The 24572-nt window shown below is 41.0% G+C and overlaps 2 protein-coding genes across 2 annotated transcripts; one reads left to right on the top strand and one right to left on the bottom strand.

Moving 5' to 3' along the window:
* Nucleotides 1–1182: 1182 nt before the first annotated feature.
* On the top strand, nucleotides 1183–9944 carry LOC146317244 (E3 ubiquitin-protein ligase TRIM63-like). The gene is made up of 9 exons (XM_084732234.1): nucleotides 1183–1450; nucleotides 2768–2940; nucleotides 5130–5304; nucleotides 5524–5619; nucleotides 7978–8211; nucleotides 8443–8465; nucleotides 8554–8678; nucleotides 9246–9541; nucleotides 9839–9944. The coding sequence occupies exons 1-9, from the start codon at nucleotides 1331–1333 to the stop codon at nucleotides 9920–9922; spliced, it is 1326 nt and encodes a 441-aa protein (XP_084588360.1). The 5' UTR covers nucleotides 1183–1330; the 3' UTR covers nucleotides 9923–9944.
* A 9436-nt stretch (nucleotides 9945–19380) lies between these two features.
* On the bottom strand, nucleotides 19381–23316 carry inhbab (inhibin subunit beta Ab). Its single transcript, XM_084731479.1, has 2 exons — nucleotides 22868–23316; nucleotides 19381–20205 (listed from the first exon to the last, which is right to left on the bottom strand). The coding sequence occupies exons 1-2, from the start codon at nucleotides 23283–23285 to the stop codon at nucleotides 19421–19423; spliced, it is 1203 nt and encodes a 400-aa protein (XP_084587605.1). The 5' UTR covers nucleotides 23286–23316; the 3' UTR covers nucleotides 19381–19420.
* Nucleotides 23317–24572: the final 1256 nt, after the last annotated feature.

Genomic DNA, 24572 nt, shown 5'->3' with positions numbered 1-24572 from the left:
GCCAGAAGTGACCATATTTGGATGAGAGGGAGGAGTCTGGGAGGACAGATCAGAGCAAGTCATCCTGCCTCATGCTCCGCCCCTTTTTGAGTGAAAAGAGCTGCTCTAATTTGACTGGCGGTCATCTTTGACAATTTAAACACATAAAATAAGAAAACTGAACCTGTTGAACTGATAGGAAACAAATCCTCTGATCAATCAGGTGATCAATCATGTTATGTCTCTGCCAATCAACGATCAGCATCATTACATGGAGAGAATGAAAGAAAGAGACTCCGCCTACTGGTCGATCAGAGCTCACATTGAACAATACAAATACAACTTTTTTTTTTTAGTTTCTAAACCTCAAAGATTCAAGTTTATCTAAAAAGAAAAGCAAATTATCCCAACTAAAGATTATAGGTCAGGAAAAATATTTTTTTAGTTTATTTCAGAATTTTACAGTTTGAGTTCAAACTTAAAAATGCATCACGGTGAGTTAACTTGAAATTTAGAGCTGTCTCAACTTTTTTTAAAGGTTTGTTTTCTTCATCAGATGTCCTGTTAACCCTAAATACATTTACTTCTCATTTATAAAGTATTTAAAAAAAGAAAATTCAAGTGTCTGAAAATTGTTTTCTAACAGACTGGAGGACGAGTCCAGTTTCAGTCTCCTAAATAACTCAGTCCTTTGCAGATCCTCCGCTCCGCTGTAAAGATCTACTTTGAAAAGAGCAGCGCTATCGAGTTAGCCACCTAGCAGCTGCACCGGTCTGCACTGCTTCGTCTTAATCAAGACATCTCTGTCCTTCAGGAAGGACTGACGGGATTATTTTTGGTCCCACCCACTGTAAATAAAAGTAAACTGTAATTAAACTGTAATAAACTGTAATATTCTTTACCACATGACGTTGAGAATACTTGTGTACTTTCACTGCAGTGAGTTTTTGGAGTATTTGATCCTCCAGCAGGAGGCGCTCTGACCTCCTCAGCTCCCCACGTCCCGCTCTGATTCTGTGGACTGTCCCTTTAACAAACTCCATCCTGCTGCATCACCCTCCTCCCCCTCCCCCTCTGCTCTGTCATGCCTCCTCGTGACCTTTGACATATAAGGGCATGTCGGCACGGCAACGGCTGACGTGTGTCTGTCTAAAAACAGACCGAGTGTCCCCCCCTCACCCTGCTGTCCATCTGTCCGTCCAACACTGCAGCACTCAGCTCCCTCTTCTTCTTCTTCTTTATTTCTTTACTTTGTTTCATCTGTGGGACGCCTTCCTGTCTTGTCCTGTCCTCTGTGTGTGTCCCTCGGTGTCCCTCGGTGTCCACTGGGGTCCCCCTCAGCAGCAGCATCATGGACAGTCTGGAGAAGCAGCTCATCTGTCCCATCTGTCTGGAGATGTTCACCAAACCCGTCGTCATCCTGCCCTGCCAACACAACCTGTGCAGGAAGTGTGCCAACGACGTGTTCCAGGTGAGCACACACACACACACACACACACACACACACACACACAATTAAGCAATTAATTAATCCTGTCACAATCTTGTCAATAGTTGAAAAACAGGACACGGACCTGTTTTTCAACTATTGACATCATCAATCAATCTGTTGATCATTTTCTTCACTAATCAATTAGTTGTTTGATCAATAAACTGACTGAAAATGTTGATGACAATTTAGATTAAGATGAGCTTTTTTAATTTATCTCCACTCATATGTGGACGTCTTGACTCAGTCCAAAACAGAGCAGCCGCTGTGATGATGTCAGACGTGTCAAACGTCCTCTCAGTCTTTACTGCAGTACAAGTACAGATACTTGAGTAAAAGTAAAAGTACTGATTCAACTTGTTTACTGCAGTAAAAGTGAAAAAGTTCAGGCTCTGAAATGTCCTCAGAGTATAAAAGTAAAAAGTCGTCCTCTGAAGGACATTTCTACTGACTGTTTCTGTGCAAAGACACCACAGAGTCTCCGTCTCTGTTTCTGATTCTCACGTCCTTCATGTTGTTTTTCACTTGTTTTGTTTTGTTTTGTTTTGTTTTGTTTGTTTGCTTGTTTGTTTTGTCTTGGTATATGTCTGACATCTTTTCTGTCATTTTTGTTTTCTTACTTTTATGTTGTTTTGTCTTGTTGAATCTTTTACATTGTCTCTGTCTCGTCCCGTCTGTCCTGATGTCCTCTGATGGATCCTCCAGTCAATCGTCTTTTCTTTGTCTTATTGTTTCGTCCATTCAGGTTGAAATCAGTCTTGATGTTTGAAGGCGGAGCACAATGATGCAAAATAACAATAATCAATAATTCAGCTCAGAGTCATTCAAACTAAAGTAACGAGGACGAGAAAGTTCAGATATTTGTGTTCAGATGTAGAAAAATAAATACTCAAGTAAAATACAGATACCTGAAAACTTTACTTCAGTACAGTAAGTAAGTATTTTTACTTTTACTTCCTGCCTCTGGATCATAGAACATCTGTCCTGATGTTTCCTCCATCACTTCCTGTTTGATTCCGTTTCTTTAATCAAATTTCATTTCAAAGTTGTTCGTCCTCTTCTCACTGACTCCTCCCCCTCACTCCTGTTTATGTTCCTGTTGAACTGTTTAATGTCCTGTTGTCATAGTAACAACCCTTACCTGGATGTTTGGGAATTTGTGTGCAGGTGTGTGTGTGATGTTTATGTATGTGAACCTGTGCAGAGACTCATGAATGAAAATAAAACCAGATTCACAGTGTCAGTGATCTTCAGTCTGTTATAAACATGTCTACCTGTGTGATGCCCCGCCCACTGCAGGCATCCAATCCCTACCTGTCGACAAGGAGCGGCTCCACGGTGACGTCCGGCGGTCGTTTCCGCTGCCCATCCTGCAGACATGAGGTGGTTCTGGATCGACACGGAGTGTACGGACTGCAGAGGAACCTGCTGGTGGAGAACATCATCGACATGTACAAGCAGGGGAACACCAGGTAACATCACACCTGTACACATCTGTCAGCACCGGTATGCACACCTGTACACACCTGCACACACACACCTGTATACATCTGTACACACACCTGTATGACACACCTGTCGGCTACAGGCAGGCTATGGAAGTTTTTTTTCACTCATTAAAGGGACACTTCACCTAAAATCAGACAAAAAAAAAAACCTCAGATGTAAAGTTGAGTTTTCTTTGTGAAACTCCTGACTTTTATTTTGGTAGTTCTCTGATGACATCACACCAAGCAGCTGTGTCACCGTCTGCAGGATTTGGTGACATCTAGTGGTGAGATTGTAAATTGCAAACACCTCATCTGGACCTTCAGTGTTTGTTTTCAGCGTGTTGAAACTGTTTCCTGTTTCTGCTGAGTCACTTCAGTCTCAGCTGTGACGTGTCTCATGATCATGATGACAACAACAACAACAACAACAACAACAACAACAACAACAACAACATGTTTTCTCAGTCTTCAAGTCCACTTTGAGGAGTCTGTTACATTTATTCTGTGTTTCAGATTTTTAAATTCACTTGCACTGTAAAACAGTCATACTGGAAATTAGTTGAATCAACAAGAGCTGCAACGCTTAATCAATTAAATGATTATTAAATCAATCACCAATTATTTTGATAAATGATAAATCATTTTGAGTCGTTTTTAAAAAGAAAAAGGGTCTAAATTCTCTGATTTCAGCTTCTTAACTGAATATTTTCTGGTTTCTTTCCTCTCTGACAGTAAACTGATGATCTTTGAGTTGTGGACAAAACAAGACATTTGAGGACGTCATTTTTTTTATGGACCAAATCACTGATCGAATAATTGAAAAAGTAATCAACAGATTAATTGATGATGAAAATAATCATTATCGCAGCCCTAGAATCAACTAATCTTTTCTCATTAACTTAACATAAATATACAATTTTCATTATTAATTCAACTTAAAATGAACTTGAGTTATTCTAACATCAAATCTTTTGAAATGAGTTGAATGTTTAATGGAAAGTTGTTTTTTTTTTCTTTTGTGACAGAAAAGTTTCTGGTTCAACTTAATATCTGAAGCTTATGAAACATGTATTCTACAGTACAGCTGAATTAACTTGATGAACTGATCTCAACTTGTCTTTTCAAATTCAGTCAACTTCAAATCTTAATTCAGCCTGAACAAGTTAAAATAAATAGTTAATTTTTACAGTGTGGTTTTCAGTGTGTATGAGGAAAACAAAACACCTGTCTGTCTCTCCTCACCTGTCTGTCTCTCTCTTCACCAGATCCATTTGCTTATACTTATTCTTTAGCCTCCATTAGCTTATAATTAGCCTTAAGCCTCCATTAGCTTATACTTAGCCTTAAGGTTCCTTTAGCTTAGAATTATTCTTTAGCCTCCATTAGCTTCTAATTAGCCTTAAGGTTCCTTTAGCTTATAATTATCCTTTAGGTTCCATTAGCTTAGCCTTTAGGTTCCTTTAGCTTAGAATAAGCTTCTAAATGTTAGCTTAACTTAGCCTTTCAGTTTTGTTAGCTTATACTTAGCCGTAAGGTTCCATTATCTTATACTTAGCCTCTGGAATCTGCTAGGCTAGAGTTTTCCCTCTGCTCCCAGTGTTTGTGCTAAGCTAGGCTAACGTGCTGGGCAGACAGAGATGAAAGTGATCTCCATGTGTGAGTGTTGGTTAACAGGATGTTTACTGTGGGTCTGATGAAGGTGACAGGTGTGTGTTAGCTGTTAGCGGTTAGCTGTGACACTCAGCATGGCTCTATTTTTAAATGTAGGTCAGTGAGACAGCAGTACGACTATTTCAGCTCTGTGGACGAGGACGAGCTGATAAACATGTTGAGGACAAACTTCAGCTGTCACCTCTCTGCTTTTTATGGAAAATATTTAATGATCATATAAATAAATACAATGAAATATATATATAAAAAGTACTTGGCATATTTATCCTCTATCCTGTTATATATATATACATATATAGTGTATAAATGCAAACAAATCTCAAAATTAAAATGTATTTGTTATATAAATATACTTATATACAGACAATATAAATACCTATGCATGTCATTTCATTCATTATTATCAACTGAAATTTCTTTTCACATTTCCATCTGTCTCTGTCCCTCCATCCCTCCACCTGTCTGTCTCTCTGTCCGCCTGTCTGTGTGTCTGTGAGCAGCAGACCTGTCCCGGAGGTGAAGCAGGACCAGCCGATGTGTGAGGATCATGAAGACGAGAGGATCAACATCTACTGTGTCACCTGCAGCACCCCCACCTGTTCTCTCTGTAAAGTGTTTGGAGCTCATAAAGACTGTGAGGTCGCTCCACTGGACCACGTCTACCAATCACAGAAGGTGTCTCACACCACCACGTCACCACAGACAGGTTTAAACCATAGACAGGTTTACACAACAGACAGTATAACAGTCAGTCAGGTTCTCAGATCATCAGACTCAGTGTGACTGTCTGACCACTAGAGGGCATCCAGACATGACAGCAGGTTTTCTCTCCCTGTGTGTGTGTGTGTGCGTGTGTGTGTGTGTGTGTGTGTGTGTGTGTGTGTGTGTGTGTAGACGGAGCTGACTGACTGTGTGTCCATGTTAGTTGGGAACAATGAGAGGATTCAGGCCATCATCAGTCAGCTGGAGGAAACCTGCAGAGCCGTCGATGTGAGTTCATCAGCTTCACTTTATAACTTCTCTGACTGTAAAGCATCTGTACTGTATATGTTTATAATGTTTATAATATCACTGTTTGAGCTGAAAGTGTGTTGGTCTCTGCTATATGGTGACCAGACTAGGACTGTCCCAGTTTAAAGCTCGGTGTCTGACTGATATCTGTAAAACACTAAAACATCCTGTTTTCAACATTCACTGCCACAGAGGACCACAAAGGTCCAAACAAGCAGACAGTCAGTCAGTGAGCATCACAGTTACAGGATGAAACAGGTAGAAGCTACAAAAACACACAGGGAGAACATTTACATGAGGAATTAAAGGGAATCATAAATATTTTTTATATTAACTGGAGCACTTATGAGAGAAGATAAACGAGTGGTCGGTAAACAAGTTTCAGTTCATGTTTTTTATCTGCATCACTGTTCACAGATCAGTGCAACATCATGGCAGACTGTAAACTTTACAAACTGAGTCTCTAAATCACCACAAACCACAAAACTAACAGTGATGGAAGCAGAGAAGAGCGATAGAAACAGAGCGCAGGACAAGTAAATAAAACTCAACAAAAACATCTTGATTCATCTTTCCATTGTCTCAACAATCACCAACTCTGCTTTGGTCCAAATAAATCCTTAATTCAGCGCAGATGATGCTGGACAGCGGCTGCAGACTTGAAAGAGAAGCTCTGCATGTCCACTGATTTTAAAAAAATATTCTGCTGTATCTCACCTCGTATATCCTCACATAGTTTATTAATCAACATCATGTTACACAACACTGTGATGTTCAGGTTTAAAACAAAGCTAGAAAATAGATAGTTGTTGATGAAAAATAAAATGTTATATGTTATAAGTGAGTGGTGTTTGTGTGGTTCTACTGCAGCAGCTGATTTAATGAAGGTGAACACAGCGAGCAGTCGAGGCTGCAGGTCTATCAGCTGCTGCAGGGTTTTCATGAACCGAGGAGAAACTTTTCATACAACATGAAGCAGCTGTGAGAATCACTGCAGACTGATTCACTGACTTTCCTGCTTTAACCACATTAAATATTCACTCATTTCAGGTGCAGCCAAGTGATTTTGTTTCTGAAATGGGCCTGTCAGTGCAAATAATTATTCTTGATTGATCAGTTTGATTTATAATAATGTAACTGTCAGGGTTCTTGCTGAATCAGCAGGTTGAGCTTTGGGAGGAATCATTAAAAAAAAACAACAAAGAAATAAGTTTTCGAACATACTCAGGATACCCTGCTGGAACTGAAATGTTTAAATGTGTGAATCAGTCTGTAAGACGGCGTTGTTAGTCATCATGGAGAACCATGTGAAGCTCGCTGGAAGATCTGTGCAGCCATGTGTGCACGTTGTCTTTAACTGTGGGCTCAGTGTGCCGTTTGGTCGATACTGAAAATGAGTTTCACTTTGGTTTTTACTGCCTTTTTCACTGGGAGCTGCGTGACACTTTGTTCAGTGATGTGTCATTTTGATCCTGTAAATATGAATGATGCAGACTGAGCTGCTGCTCAGATGAGAAGAAAAGTTCTTTGTCGTGATTAATTGTGAGTTTATAATCGTTATTTTTGGTGGACATCAGCCTGCAGGTCTCGACTCCACTGCGTCATGTTCTGGTCCACAATCACTGAACACGTCTGGTTAAACTCAGGTTTATTCCTGGTCAGAGTCCAAAGAGAGCAAACCGTTGCATCGTCAATATCATCTTCACAATGACACGTCTAATATGAGAAAAAAAGACCAACAGAAATGTGTTTCCCATGAGAAGATAAAATGACACACAAAATCATGTCTACCTAATTTTCTCCTCCTAAATTTCAAAACTTATTTTACAGGTTAAAAAAAACCTACACAAATCCTCTGCCTTCATGATTTTATAAACTAACAAACTGCTCTGTGCACTTAAAGCCACATTAGAGCCTAAAAATACTCCACACCAGTCAAGTTCAGCGTAGACTGACGAGGGTCCAGAAATAAAGTGCTATGATGCTAAAGGACAGCAGAGGGCGCAATAACACAGACTAATATAGAAGTAACCAACGAGGAAAAACCTGGAAAACACGAGAACAAGTGAGGAATGTTGGCATTAATTAATTAAATCAATACATATTACAAAAGAAAATATATCATAAGACATAAAAATACACAAACTATTTATGTCTGTTACATACAGTTTATTTGAAATCTACTTCAAAAGTTTTTCTTTTCTTCTTCTTTTTCTGGAGCTGTCTCATAGTGTTTGATGGTTTTCAGAGTAAAAGCTGTAAAAGCCACATTACCTGACAGAGCAGCTGCAGCCTTTGCCTGGTTTACCTGAGGCTCACTTTTAGGACTGTTTTCAGGAGAACGGGCGCAGACAGAAGTCGAAGGTGTGCGAGACGTTCGATCGCCTGTTTGCTCTGCTGGAGGAGAAGAAAGGCGAGATGACCCTGAGGATCAACTCCGACCAGGAGGAGAAACTCAGCTACATCAGAGGTCTGACGAGAAAGTACACAGAACACATGGAGAACACCGCCAAGCTGCTGGAGAACACCATCCAGACGCTGGACGAGTCCGAGATGGCCGTGTTCCTGCAGGTGAACCTGAACGCACCGAGACGGTTTAAACTGAGCCAGTTAACTCTTATTTATTTTTCTGTATCTAAAAGTACAGAGTTACAACTTTAATCAGCTTTCATTTGCTTAGAGGTGAAGTGTTAGCATGATGTTAGCATGGAGCTACAATCATCACAACAAGAACGTGTTCTAGAAAAACACAACTGTTAATAACTGTTGGGGGTTTTTAACCTGTCGTCTTTCCTCCCACAGACCACCAAACCTCTGCTACAGAAGTGAGTGTCTGTCTTTACTCTGTGTTTGACAATCAGCTCCCCGCAGTTTCAACAGTTTTTAAAGTGTTTGATGATGTTTGGTCGTCAGGATCGTGGCGGGAACCGACACGTCCCACCTGGATAAAGTCCAACATGGCTACGAGAACATGGATCACTTCACAACTAACTTTGATCGTCAGAGGAGGGCGCTGATGAATGTCGACTTCATCAAACGTAAGAAACTGAGTTAAGAAGTTTTCACCTCTCCGGCCAATCACAGACAAGACACTGAAATTATACAAATAAACTCAACAGATGATTGGCTGAATCCATAAACAGCGGTTGATATTAAGCAAACATGTGAGTGTGAGTGTATGCTAATGTGTTAGCATCTAATACAACTGCTACTGCGTCTATCATGACATGTGTTTGCTAACATGTTAGCTGTGAGCTACTATTATTGACCTGTACTGCAAAGTGTCAGCTTTGAGCTATTTTAATATGTTTGTGTTAGCAATGTATTAGCATGGAGTTGCTATCATTAATGATATCATATACTAATATGTTAGCATGCTCATGCATTATAATGGAACATGCTAATGTACTGAAGCTACCATCATTAAGGATAATGTATGCTAATATGTTAGCATGTTAATGTTTCATCATGAAATGTGCCAGTTTGTTAGCATGGAGCTATTATGATTTCACATGGTGCACACCGTCATCACGTGTCCATTAAGCATACTGTATGCTAAAACATTAGCATGTAGCTCCTCTCACAGCACTGTGTCGTCTCATCAGTTGATGAAGACGATGATGACGATGAAGACGAAGTGGTGGAGGTCAGAGGGACGACAGCAGGAAGCCGAGTTGAGCAGCAGCCACACGCTGCAGGACTCTCAGCCAATCAGCAGCCTCCTTCGGCTCCTGTTCAGCCTGCAGGTGTTCAGCTCTCAGCTCCACCCCCTCAGAAACCCTCAGAGGCTCCGCCCAGCACCACCACCAGCACCACTGCACAAACAAAAAGCCCCAGCTCCTCATCAACCAGCCAGCCCCCGCCCCCTCTGCCCCTCCCCACAGCCAGCCCCGCCCCTCAGGTATGACATCACATGCTGCATTCATTACTGACCAAGCTGCCCAAAAACTAACTGTAGCTTTAACTATATCTATATTTATTTCTGTATCTGTAACTGTAACTATATCTGTAACTGTAACTATATCTATATCTATCTATAACAGCCAACCTGCCACTAATTAAATGTTTTATTAAATGTTAAATGTTAAATTAAATTAATTTTAACATTTTCAATGTTTGAAGTTGAGAATTTTCATCTGGGGCACAGAGCAAGTTTAGAAATTAGAAATGTATTTAAAATCTTCTTCTTCTTCTGCAGGTTCAGTCTGATCAGCAGAACGAGTCGGAGGACAAAGATGGACCCAAACACGTCTTCTCTTTCAGCTGGCTCAACCAGAAATAAACCAGTAAAACCAGTGACTCCAGTCTCTGTCAGATTTCAGTTATTTTTATGATCTGATTTTAAAACATTCAGTGTGTTCGTCTTTATCATTTGATTTTTATTACTGATCCTTCCATCAGTCTTTTATTCTATAAAAGGACATTTTATGAAGGTTAGAATTTGTTCTGAAACTGTTAGAGACACGTCCTTTTGTCGTTTGTTCCTCCCATTAAAAATGTTTTCTGTTGAATAAATTATTGTTTTATTATGAAACTGATTTTCTGTTTGATTTCAACCGTCTGCTTTAAAGGGATGATCCACCCAAAATGACACCAGACTCCATTTAATAAAATTCCAGTTTTACATTCTTTAAAAAAAAAAAAAAATTAGAGCAAAACAAAACAGCTCAGAAACTGAATGTTTCATGTTTAGAAAGATTTATTTGTTTTGGTAGGAAATTATTTGTCCCAGTTCTCAACAATAATACATTATAATGCATTCATAAATACACAGGCTACTTACATACCTAAGCTATACACATATATACACATATATACATATATACACATATATACACATATATATACATATATATACATATATACATATACACATAGGATATAGGATTAGGTTTGAGTAACATACATAAATAGACTATATACAAACATACATATAATCGTAGGGTTAGGGTCATCATCACTGTCATCATCATCATCGTCAGTATCATTAATATATTGATCAGTACGATCTGATCTGCAGCTCCTGGGCTCCTCAGGATGTTATAACAGCATATGTCATGTTATAACAGTATCTGACTGCCTGTCTGTCTGATAGTTTGCGTGTAATGACTGAGTTTGTCCTGCAGGAGGTGCTGCTGTTGTTTATTACAAACAGCTCCAGATGGACAGCTGACATTAAGGGACATTCCACTGAAAATCTGCTGGAGTCTCTAAACAAGTTTGATTGATTTTATTGATAAACTGATGTTCTTCTGTTCATCTTTATATTAATTATCAATCCCTTTACATTCATGATAAAAACATGCAACGGGAATCCATCTGTCCTCTGTCTGTCCTCCACCTGCTCTCTGTTATTTCAGATTATTTTAATTACTGAAGCTTTGATCAGACAGGAAGGACTGAAAGATGTTTATCAAAATAAAAGCCTCTTTGTGTGTGAAATAGTTTACTCACCTTTTTGACTTTGAATTGATTTGTTAGTTATTATCAGCAGACACACACACACACACACACACACACACACACACACACACACACACAGATCAGTGTGATTGAATCTGCTGCGTGTTGACACATTTTGTTGTTGTTGTTGTTGTTGTTGTTTCTTGCTGTTGTTGTTTCGTTGACTCGGTCATGTTTTCAGGTTGTTTTTGTTTCATGACGGAAGCTCCGCCCCTCTAAAGAGGATTAAAGGTGCATTCTGCTGAATTAAAGAACATGTACAGCATAAACTGTGCTGTTTAAACCAGACTGCTGCTGCTCTCCTCCTCCTCCTGATGAAGATGAGTCATTTGTCACTCTGCTCTGTGGGCGTCTGAACAAACTGACTCGCTGCAGACGCCAAACGAAAGTGAGAAAAAGATTCTGACCATCTGAATGAAAACACTCTGATCTGAACAGACAGGAGACACCTCTTCAACTAGTTCAACTAGTCCTCAGATCTTTCCAGCTAGTTCTCAGACCAGAACAACTAGTCCTCAAACATCTGAAACTTGAGCAACTAGGCTTTGGACCTGTTCAACTAGTCCTCAGACCCCTCTGACTAGTTCTCATACCTGTTCAGCTAGTCCTCAAACCTATCCAACTAGTCTTCAGGCCTGTTCAACTAGTCCCCAGACCTCCATATCTAGTCTTCAAACCTTGGTAACGTGTCCGCAGACCTGTTCAGCTAGTTTTCAGACTTCTGCAACAAGTCATCAGATTTCTGTAACTAGTCCTCCAACCTTTTCAACTAGTCCTGAGACTTCTGAAACTCATCCCCAGACCTAACTAGTCCTCAAACCTCTGCAACTAGTCTTCAAACCAATTCAAGGACTCATCCAGCAGTTGCTTTTCTTCTGTGTCAGTCAGTGTGCATCACATCATCAGGATAAAACCAAAATGCACAGTGAAGAATTATATATAAGGGGAATCATACATATATTTGTTATATTAGCTGGAACACTTATTACAAAGAAGAGCTGCAGGAAGAACTGAGCAGGTTACTGGCAGTAAACTAAGTAAACATACCAAAGACTAAGAGCACTGAATTTGTTACAAGCTCTGATGCTGAATAATGTTGAGCAAGTGAAGGCAACAAAGTTTCTTCATGTTATTTTAGATTGTTAAGAGACATTTTGATTCTGTAGTAGTAAAGTAAAGTAAAGTAAAGTAAAGTAAAGTAAGTCCTGCAGATTCTCATTTTATCACATGTTGCACAATGACATGGTCAGAAGGGTTAGAAGACGAAGAACTGCAGCTGGATGAAAACACTGTCAGTCTGTCCCGATGAGGCCGACGGCACCACTTCTTTTTGTTAGAAACACCAGTGAATTGAAAAATCCTAATTGTTTGTACAATGAACTCACATTGAGCTCTAACACACACACACACACACACACACCACCAGACCCGCCACCAGAGGTCACTACACACCTCCTACATTTAGCGCACAGTGTTGCATCGAGCCACGGGTCCAGATCAGTTTACTGAAGCACAAAATAAAACTGCAAAAAAACAATAAAACAAACTTTAAAAAACAGGCGAAGAAACACCTGACGACGACGACTGTAACCAGGTGTCACACACTTTTTTCTGTCAGTGACCATCTATTCACATTAACATGACTTCACTTTGTTTACATGTTCAGTGGCTGATGTATTCAGTGTACATTAATATTATGTAAGTGTATATTAATATATTTGTGAGGAAGAATATTGTTAATTATACTTTTTTAAAATGTAATAATGTGGTGGTTTCGTTTGTATATTTTCTGTTGTCAGGACGAGCAGCTGATGTTCTGCCTCAGGTTCTAATAAAGTCCTGAATAAAAAGTTCATGAATGTGGAACTTCAAAGCTGCTGTTACAGACAGAAACTGCATTCATTATAAATAAATAAAAAAATATGAGATCATATAAACCAAGAGCCTCTAACACCTTAAACAGAAACAATGAGCACATCATATTATTATTTGTCCTACAATGTGTGTTTGCTTCATAAGAAGATTTAATAAATCAAGTTCAAGTTCATTTGATTGATTGTAATTGTCCAAACATATTTAAGAAAGTTTCAGAGTGAGATATTTTTCCTCACAAAACAGCTGATAAAGATGATTTCATCTGTTTTTATTACAAATCAGCTTATTTAAAGAATCTGTTTTTAGATTGGTGTCTCATTTTTTTACTGATTATGTGAAACGAGTTGATTTGAAGAGAAATGATCTTCAGATGTGAATAAAAATAATCATCATGGCGGAGTCTCTGTGTCCTGACGACTGAACTCTGTCAGATTTAGCAGCAGCAGCAGCAGCAGCAGAGTGTGAGTGAAGCTGTGGGGGTGAATGTCTTTGAATAGCAGCAGTGAGTCTGTGCTCAGTGATGGAGTAGCAGTTTGTAGTGGAGGTGGTGTCGAGGTTATCAGGCCTTCCCTCAGCTAACAGCACTGACGTGTCCCGCAGCCTACCCACACACAAAAAATAGATCCTTCAGTTTGACTCACATGATGATGGTCCACCTCTCATCACGTTTCTCTGGACGTCTGCACGTTCACGCCATCACCGCCTCCATCAGACCACAGAAACACACCTCACCTGTAAAAATAAACCTGATCGTCTCTGTGATGTCACAGATGTAAGGAGATGCGAGGCCTCTGACTGGTTCTCTGTATGAAATTCTTTAAGGGACAGATTTACCTCATTTACATGTGTTATAAGAGTAGTGTGGCTCCTTTAAGAGGCAGGGCAGTGTGTGTGTGTGTGTGTGTGTGTGTGTGTGTGTGTGTGTGTGTGCACATATGATGTGTGTGGACAAGTGAGGAAGAGCAAGCGGGTGATACGAGTGACAGTGAATGTTGCAGAGCAGAGAAATACGTTACAGTTAAATATACATACAGTTAAAGGCTGCAGCTTCTCAACACAAAGTGAAGCTCCTGTGTGTTGCTTTCAAACTGCTAGTAAAAGTAAAGGGGGTCCACCCTGAGGCGAGCATCAACATCAGCCCTGGGGGCAAACAAATCTCCCCAGTGCTTTCTGACAGACAGGGAGCTGAAGCAGGAACCAGTACCACTACTGGCCACAAGGGGACCCTCTCACATTCAACAAAACAACAGTGGAATAGAAAAGAAAGAATAGTGAAATAAACTGGGACAATTAATCTGGACTAAAGTTCATTGTTTGTTACACTTGGGCAAGCAGCAAGACTAAGATGGCGGTCCCCAGCCGCCGCCCTGCTGCCGAGGGCATATTTGCACAAGGTCCTTCTTCACTGCATGCAGCTGCAGTGGCTATTGAACTGAGACAGCGTGTTCGCAAACTGGGTGAGGCTCTGCATGTTTTAAGAGATGACATATGGTAAAGTCTATGGTGTGGTCAGTAGTCTACAGTGACAGGACTGAGATTGAGCAGGACAAAATAGTCACTTAAGTTTTTACTAATTGCTGTTGACGATGCAGATATTGTACAGAAACTGTTAGAACAGCAGCCCCCACACTGGGCATATCCCTCGGCGTGTGAATGGTTAGGTTCTGAGGAGCATGGCCGTCTCTGCCATTAGTGTATGAAGGTGTGTGTCCAAGAACAAAAACTGACCTGTTTTGCAGGAACTGCAACAGGTCCAGGAAGCTGATCCAGACATCGCACCTTTCAGGATGTGGATGGAGGCCAGTGGACGGCACCCCCTATGAGTAACACACTCACCGTGCAGTTCAGCCACAAAGACTGGAGCCAGTGGAAGTGACTCTACATCCAAGATGGCAGTTCTGCTGCCTGAAAGACACACATTCCTGCCCACAAGTTGTGGTGCCTGGTGTCTTCTGGTCTGACATCATGAGACAGATGCACCAAGGGCAAGTTGGTCAGCATTTTGGGTGGAGCACACCATACTCTGGATGCAGACTTGATTCTTCTGGTACCAGACAAGAGAGGATGTCACCTTCTGGTGCAGCACCTGTAACAACAGCACATCCAAAGCCAGGCCACCCAAGACAATACAAGGGCCCATGGGTAGTGTTAGGGCCACGAGATGTGCTCATGATGAAGGACTATTTCATCAAATGGGTGGAAGGCTTTCCTCTGCCCACTGACCATGCTGTAACTGTGGCTTAAGTCCCAGTCCAGACCACTAGCCTCCAGCCAGTTGACCACTCACCTAGCTGTCTGATCCTTCCTGGGGCCACCAGGCAGCACAGTGACATGAAGGTTTCCAGCCGATGTCTCTCCAGTCCCTGGGTTGGCTGACATCGTGTTTGTCTTCACAGCAGTCTTTAGTTACCCTGGAACCCCAGGCCTGCAGTCATGTCTTCTGCTCATCTTCCCAGTTACCAAACTCTAGTCCTGCTCTGCCAGAATCTTATCAGGCAGTGTGCTCCAACCTGCAGCCAGATCTTCTGGTGCCAGCTGCCTCTCCTGCACTCCAGCCACATATTCCTGGTCACCCTTCAGACCAGCTCTGTCCACCTGAGGTGTCCTGCTCAACCCTTCAGCACAGGATTCTGACTCTTGCTTAGTTTTCCTTGCCCTGGGGACAAGTTTTTTTTTCTTAATTATTCTTTTCTTGGACTTTGCACTTTTTTTGGTTGGAAGCAAAGGAAGCACTGTGTTCAGACTGAAGGTCCTCCAGTTAAACCAGTGAAGAGACCAACAAATCTGAGACTATCACTATTGTAATGGTCTCTTCACTTGCTTCAGTCAAGCGACTCTAGCACATATTCAGCTTGTTCAAAATGCTGCAGGGGCCGGGGCCAGCTTTGCTATGTTGGTCGTCTATGAGGCACAAATCTAAAGGCAACTGTCCTTTTGCTGCCCCCCCCACCCCCAACAATACCCCCGCACCCATTAGAGTTAAAAAAGTTAAAAACCCACTTTTTTAGGTTGGCTTTTCAATAGTTCCAAGGTGCAATCCAGGCAGGTCTTATGAGTTAGGCTGTTTACTTTCTGTCTGTTGTATGTGCATAATGATCTATATTTTCAGATATGCACTGTTTTGAATGTTTTGAATGTTTTACCATGTGCATTGTATGCTTTATGTTTTATTCTTGTTTGTGCTGATGTTGGTGTACAGCACTTTGTAACCTTTGTTTCAAAAGGTGCTATATAAATAAAGTTTTACTCAACTACTTACCTGTCTGTGTCCAGTTAAACCCGTGCAGTGACCTCTCTCTGCAGTGTTTCAGATGTGTTGTACAAACATGACTTCAGTCTGAATGTTTCCGGCTGCAGGTGAACGAACTCTGACTGTTTGTTCAGTGTCTTCCTCTCTCACTCATTATCTCTGTTCTCTCTGTCCTCTGGTTGTAACTCAGACCTGTAATGAACTCTGTGTGTTCATGGAGCTCATCTGTGGTCAGGTTCATCTCCGTTCACAGAAACTCTGACATTTATAGATTCATTTATCGGTTTTAAAAGTTAGTAATGATGATGATGATGATGATGATGATGCATAAAATTAAAGCTACTGCACCAACTGAAAATGAGCCCCTCTGGTTCCTTCTGACCTGGCAATATTAACCTGGCGAACTCTACGTTCATTTTTGGGGTGTCACCAACCAGTACAGTCTAATGCATCAGGATGCACCTGGATACACCTACAGCCAATCAAAGCAACAAAACATGTGATGTAGCGCTGAGTGACAGTAAGATGGGGCCAGTCACAGTTTCAAATATTCCAGATCTGTATCTTACAGCGATCTGAAGTGCATGGTTCAAAGCCCAGGTTATAAGTTATTCAAGGTGTGCCCAAATCCACCTTTGCCATCTTGTGTCAGGGGTATCCTGTCCTGTCCCACCCCCTGCACCCGTGACCCACAGCAGGATTCAGCTGCATACAAGTACTTTGATTAATTCATGGGTGTGTTTTGGGTGCAACATGCAATAAACCTATCAGAAAGTCAGCTCTCATCACTGTTACGAAGCAGCTGCACCAGGAGCGGAAACGTTGACAGGATGACGGCGGATTTACCAGGACGAGATTTTCAAGCGAGGAGACAGATTTCCTTATGCTTCCTTATTATCTACCTGATGTTTCCAACCAGCACACAGACCTTTTTCTCTCAGGCTGGTCTCCTGCTCTCATGTAACATATTGTTCATTTTGTATGTTATAGATCACAATTATTTAATACTTGTTTTTCCGGATTCCAATAAGCTGTGATCTCATCCTATGTGCACTTTGCAGGTCTGTTCACATTTATTAGGATTTAGAATTATAATAATAAGTCATAATTTGTTATCAGTGAGAATAATTATAGACACACACACAGTTTGATTCTAATTATACTGTATATATATATTGATGAATTGATTCTGATCACACTGGTTTGGAGATGCTGCATATAAACAGCCTCTGATCGGTTGGAACACCTGCTGAAAATATGATATATAAACTGGTGGAACTGGTGCCCAGCATCCACTGGGTGACAGATAAGCTACAACGTGACCAGCCAATCACAGGTCAGACACATGTACAGGTTGGTGAGTTAAACAATAATAGATTAATAATTAATACATGCAGAAGGCGTTTTTGTCTTCAGAGAACAGCTCTCAGATGAGGTTTGTTTTCTGTTGTTGTGCTCCAGTACCCAGAGTGCTTTGTGTTTGCATCAGCAGCCGTCTTTGTGTTTCTTAAATCAACTTGTCGACTCAGCGATGAGTTTGTAGGTCAGTGAACAAACAGAGCGTCGCTGTGCCAACTGGCTGTGGCTGCCCCGCTTGCTCCTGGACCTGCGAAGGATTAACTTCACCAACACCAGCAGGAGGACAAGGAGGACGAGGATAATTCACTCAGTTCACATCAATCACTCAAACGAGGAGCCCTGAACACACCTGAACACACCTGATTACGCCTGATGACACCTGAACACACCTAAACACACCTGAACACACCTGAACACACCTGAACACACCTAAACACACCTGAACACACCTGAACACACTTAAACACACCTGAACACACCTGAACACACTTAAACAGGAGGCAGAGAGGCTGACTTTGAACACACCATCAAGACCAGAGTCAGATACATGTTTTATCTAATGTGTTATAACAGCTCATTAATGATTTATAAAGTTTACAACTTATTAACATCATTATAAACCATTTATAAATCATTGATAAGGGTAGTCTTATAATAAAGTAAACTTTAAAATCCTTTACAAAATAAAGTTTGGAGAATGCTGACAAACAGTTTGTTTAATGAATGAAGCTAAAAAAAGAAAATAAATTATACAAAGTTTTATATTATGCATTTCTTATTTTTACATTGAAGCAACAACTGATAACTGATGAAACATTGTTTCACCAGTAAAATAATAATTTATACTAAAAATACTTCCATCTCATTAAGTGACACGTTGACCAGTTAATTTACTCACAGATTGTTAAAATATGTTTTCTCACAGTTTGTTTATGATCCAAATTTTCATCATCATTGTCTTTGGCTTTCTTCTGAAACTAAATCTCTGCCAGGAATGTTGTGCAAATATCAACATTCAACTTATTTAATAATAATAATAATAATAATAATAATAATAATAATAATAATAATAATAATAATAATAGTGTTGTTTGGCTCCTGTAGCCGATTGAAAACATTTCTTTAAAGTATCTCAACATCAGAGACGTTTGCACAGGTTGAACCTCCAGTAAACAATCTGAAATGATCCTCTCATGTTTTCTATAACAATAGAAAACAAAGACAAACAATAGAACTCAATAGAAAACAGCAGACATATAGTGTAATACAAACATAAGACTGTCCACAGATAAAGTGTTGCATAGAATTCTCAGGTTGTTCCAATATGGAAAAAAGTCTTTCCCAGTAAGAAACACGCTGCTCCGTCACTAAACATAAATACTGGAGCTTTACTGGGAATCTTGACTGTTTTTCAGTGTTTGTGACGTCTTATAGAGCAGCCACACTCGTCCATGATCATGTTCTAGACGTCTTTCTGGGTCTTAACAGCTTTATGAGCAGCTGCACTCATAAATGATCATGTTCTGGATGTCTTTCTTGATCTTTATGTCTTTAAAAGCAGTCTCTCATCCATGATCATGTTCTGGACATCTCTCTTAGTCTTAACGTCTGTTAGAGCCACTGCACTTGTCCATGATCATGATCTGGCTTGATCTTTATGTCTTTAAAAGCAGTCTCTCATCCATGATCATTTTTCTTGGTCTTAAAGTCTTTAAGAACAGCCACACTCGTCCACGATCATGTTCTGGACGTTTATCTTGGTCTTAACGTCTTTAAGAGCAGCTGCGCTCAGCCATGATCATGTTCTGGACGTTTTTCTTGGTCTTAAAGTCTTTAAGAACAGCCACACTCGTCCACGATCATGTTCTGGATGTCTTTCTTGATGATTTTCTGCTCTTCGTTGTAGTAAAGCATTGACATGGCACGCAGCCTTGTCGGCACGCAGCATGACTTGATGTTTTGGAACGGGCTGTAGCCCCTCATACGATAATGATTGATGACCGTCGAGTGGAAGGAGAGCGATGAACTACTGATGCTCGCCATGTGGTTGGGACAGTCACCCTCACAGTAGTTGGCATGGTAACCGGATGGAGCGATTATCCAGTCGTTCCAGCCGATGTCTCTGAAGTTCACATAAAACTGTCGTTTGCAGCAGACACGTATATTTCCGTCACACTCCAGACCTCTTTTGACTCGTCGCTGACTCGCTTCCTCTCGAGCTCGCAGTGCCACCATGAGGAACGGCCGGTGAGACTGTTCTCGCTCTCCAGCTCGCTCTACATTGGCAGGTACGAGGACGGGTGAGGCGCCGGTCTCGGCGCACAGCACACAGGAAACCTGCAGGGTGAGCAACCTGCCACTGCCGTCCAACAGAGTCTGAACGCTGCGAGAGACAGCGAGCGTGTGCCAGCCGCTGCGGCGAGTGTCCACCATCTTCTCTGAGACACACTCGTCCTCCTCGTCCTTGACATCACGTCGGAGCAGCCGCAGCATCACTTTGCCTTTCGCTCGGTTTCCCTTCGAGACCCTCAAGAAGATCCAGACGTTTGCCTGCTCAACCACTGCGGAGCCGCTGCCATCCGTTGAAATGTCAAAGGTCACTGTGTCTGGGGAGTCTCCTGCAGCACAGAGCACAGGTAGCTCATTAGCACAGTTAGCACAGTTAGCACACATCCATCATGAACAGAAACATTTATATAGTTATGTGTTAACATTAACATGAGTCAGTAAGACTAAGACATCACCTGACAGGAAGTCTGTTCTGGTCTCTACTGGTCTTTTTCTTAATGCCAACTGAAGAACCAGTTTTCTATCAGGTTTTGATTCGTTTCTCTTCGGTGTAAAAGATCTTCAGTTTCAGTTCTTTGAACTCATCACGACGAACATTTTACTGACATCAGAATGATCAAAAAAAGGTTTAATAAATGTTTGAGTTTCGTCATTTGAAGAACAACAGGAAGACAAACATTTTATTTGATCTTTCTGGTTTCTCTCTGAAGTGAACAGTTCTAAAGACAGTGTGACCCTGCAGCCTGAACCCCCCCCCCCCCCCCCCCCTCCAGTTTTTGAATGAATGAACAAAGAAAATGTCATTCTTATTATCAATGAAAGCATGAATGAAGCCGCCGCCTCTAAATATACTCAAGATGAGCAGAGAAACTAAAAAAAGAAAAGGCCTGGTTTCAGGGAATGCTGTTAACAAGGCCACACACACACACACACACACACACACACACACACACACACACACACACACACACACACACACACACACTGTCTTTGTATGAATAATTACTGAGGCCCAGATTTGTGTGAATGAGGAGATTATTTACGGCCTGAGACCACTCGGTATGCCCCCCCCCCCCCCCCCCCCACCATTGTTACTGTCCTCTCATTTAATTAAAGATTCCTCTCAGAGACGAAGACTATTTATAGTACAAAGCCATTCTGTACATTTATGTAAGCAAACAAGTGACGGGACAATGTGATCATGTGGTCACGAACCGCTTCATGTTCACATAAAACTTTATAAAACTTTCAGCTGAACTTTTTTCTTTAAAGTTTGTTCATTGTTTTTATCAGTTTAAGTTTTAGTTTTTTATCTTAAAAGTTTTTTCAGTTGAAGTTTGTTCAGTTTTTTCTTTAAGGTTTGTTCACTTTGTATCTAAAGAGTTTGTTCATTTTTTATCTTAAAAGTTTAGTTTTTACATTTTATGTTTGGAGTTGGAGATTTTCAAAGCTTAAATATATCAAGTTAGTGTTACATTTACTCTTTGATTAAATTAAAGTGACTGATTGAGCCAGTTAAATAGTTTGAGTACATGCAACACAGAATTTTTATACACACCTCTCATTGCTATAAGTTAAAGGGAATTAATAAATTTTAAGTGTAAAAACCCATTATTTAAAAGATATGAATAAATAAATTATTATTATTTCCCTTATTAATAAAATATTCAGAGTTCAATAAAGAGCCTAACTCACAATTTAACTTTTATTTGTGATGTTTCTGCACTAGACCTTCTGCTAGATGAGGGTCTAGTACCTTTTGCAACTGTGTGGTCAACTCGCTCCTCTCTTACCCGCCTGTCACATCTAATACGTGTGTTCCTTTGTTCTCAGATTAATAAACACAAAAGAAAGAAATTCTGTTGGTACTCAACATTTTTAAGTTAGTCTGTCCTCCAGTGAATCCTTCAATTCATGCAAATTCAACCAATCCCTGTGAATTCTGCACAGCCTTGCAATTTTTTCCAAACTCTCAACTTTTCTGCAAATTTGACATCATACATGTACAATGATCACAGCCAATGAATTGTTTTGTTTTTGCATTTATATATATATATATATATTCATTTTGTCACAGGTGCTGAAAAGAACAGGTTTGTCATTGTTAAAGACATTATCGACGCTCTGTGCACTGTGTCATCTACAAATCAGATTTTGTGAGTCTTTGTTTGTGTGAGGACACGTAGAACACTCAGAACAGAGTGCAGGTTTTGTTCTCCCTGGAACTAGTTGCCTTTGATTGTAATGAATTATATACTAAAAAATTGCTCCAGCAATTTCATTGGAAAAAAATGCCTAAAAACATGCAACATGCATCACAACATTTTTTTTTTAAAAAAGCTGCCATGAAATCAGAGATGTTCAGCAGCAACAATCTGGTTAGAAGAACCTTTGAACAAATTTAAGTTTTCAAGTTTCAGTTACTACAGATAATTAGCATTCGGTTTTACAGAGTGATAGTGTTTAACTTTATGATAATATTTGCAGACTGCTTACACTTAAAAAAAACTTCTATGTGAAATCATGTGGGCGTCTTCACTGTCATTTATCTGACCAATCAGCACCTGCAGCACTCAGGTGTGTTCAGAATCATTTATGATGAAAGAGACTAAGAAAATACTTCACTCAGACTGAGTCGAATCAATAGAATCAGGCTGCTGACAGGTTCTCACTGTGAAATCTGTAAACAAACTTTGACCTTTTTGGATTTTTGTGAATGAACTGATAACAGACGGACAGACAGACGGACAGACAGACGGACAGACAGACAGACTGATGGACAGACTGATAAACAGTAAAGTTCAGGAGAATCACACTCTACTGAATCAGTTCATTTGACAGATTTTGGGTCAAACTTTGAGATATTGTTGTGTCATTTGATGCTAGGATTTGTGAAGTGTGAGTAGCTTCTCTAAAATTTACAATTACCCATAATCCCCCTCTGTGGGTTCACAGAGATGGTCTCTGTTTCTGATTGGCTGTTAGACTCACCTGGCTCTGCAAAGGTGATGATTTCAGATGGCGGTTCAGGCGGTGTAGAGGCCCCGGGGCCCTGGCCCTCCTCCTGGATCTCCACACTGCCGTCTTCGGCGATTCGACCGACATGCAGCTTCTTGATGGCGTTAAGCAGTGCGGCGCGTGGGACCGGCTGCGTCAGGTTGGGCCGAGCACTCAGGTGCAGCATGTTGAGAATATGTCGCTTCACCGCCTCCACCATGTCGCTCTGTCCTCCCGACGAAGACGAGTTCCTCCTCATCTGAGACAGAGAGCAGGATGGACAGTCTGAGGACGGCGCCCCCTCCTGGAGCTGAGACGCCACGCTGACCTCCGGAAGCGGAGAGACCGTCGGAGAGGCACCGACAAGAACACAGACGGCCATGAAGAAGAACATGGCAAACAGAGATGACATGATGGTTCAAGACTGACAGTAGAATCTCAGTTGAGTCTCAGCAGAGTTGATAGAGTCCAGCAGTGGATCAGTCGAGTCAGAAAAGTTAAAATTCCTCTCAAAGCAGGTTATGTTCTGGTCCTCAGTCTGGTATTTGAATCTGGTCCTGATCAGTTCAGAGTGGGTCCTGGTTCTGATGGTTCTCTGTGATTCTGCTGGTTCTGGTCCTGTGTGGTCCTGGTTCAAGTCTGCTCTGGCTGTGATCAGGGTCACTCTTCTTCTCTGCCTCTCTGCTCTGTTACTGTAATTATACGTCTCTGCCTGTTTAATCCCTCCCTCCATCCACAGAGGTATTTCCCTGCGAGTAACACACACACACACACACACACACACACACACACACACACACACACACACACACACACACACACACACACACACACACACACACACACACTCAGAATATCTCAGGACTGTTTGTGGTGTTTCCTCCTGAATGAACGTCACGACAGACGAGGAGGAGGAAGGAGGGAAGAGGAGGAAGAGAGAGAGAGTGTCCCTGATTCATTCATACCACACACACACACACACACACATGCATACACACACACACACAGCACACACACATACACACACAGTGATGAGTCAGCACAGCATCATCATCGCCTCACGTGGAGGAGAAACTCTGTTGGTGTGAAATTAATTTTTAGAGACTTTGTTGTTAAAAGTAGAGTCCTGCACACACACACAGCAGATGGAGTGCACTCAGAACAGACTGCCACACACACACACACACACACACACACACACACACACACACACACACACACACACACACACAGCTCAAACCTGTTCACATCGCTGTGATACAACTTTATTCTTGTTAAATGCTTTCATTCATTTAGCATCTCTGATCAGCTCCATTAAGACTTTTTCTTAAGACATTATTTTATCTATCTCCTCTTGTATATTTGATCTGATGTTTTATTTTATTTATTTTTAAATTTGATTTATTTGGTGTCTCTGGCAGGTTCTTTATACAAAAAAAAATCTTAGCTTGCTTGCGCACACTGTGACACCAGCCCACCCTCTGCTGGTGAAAGTTGGATGTTACAACGTCGTCCTCACCTGAGCCGTGTCCTCTGACTCTGCCCCAGTATCACAAAGATGGAAACTGGTTTCCACAAAGGCAACTGGTTGCAGGGAGACTGCAGGGCCTGTCCTGCTGTGTGATTAAGTAAAACCAGATTAATTAATCCATCGATTTCTATACCTTTCTCCTCAGGCTATGGGTCATAACTTCTATGA

The sequence above is a fragment of the Lutjanus erythropterus genome, chromosome 12 (genome assembly GCF_056507025.1).
Source record: "Lutjanus erythropterus isolate fLutEry1 chromosome 12, fLutEry1.hap2, whole genome shotgun sequence".
NCBI classification, from domain to species: Eukaryota; Metazoa; Chordata; class Actinopteri; order Lutjaniformes; family Lutjanidae; genus Lutjanus; species Lutjanus erythropterus.
This window is presented reverse-complemented; position numbering and strand designations above follow the sequence as displayed.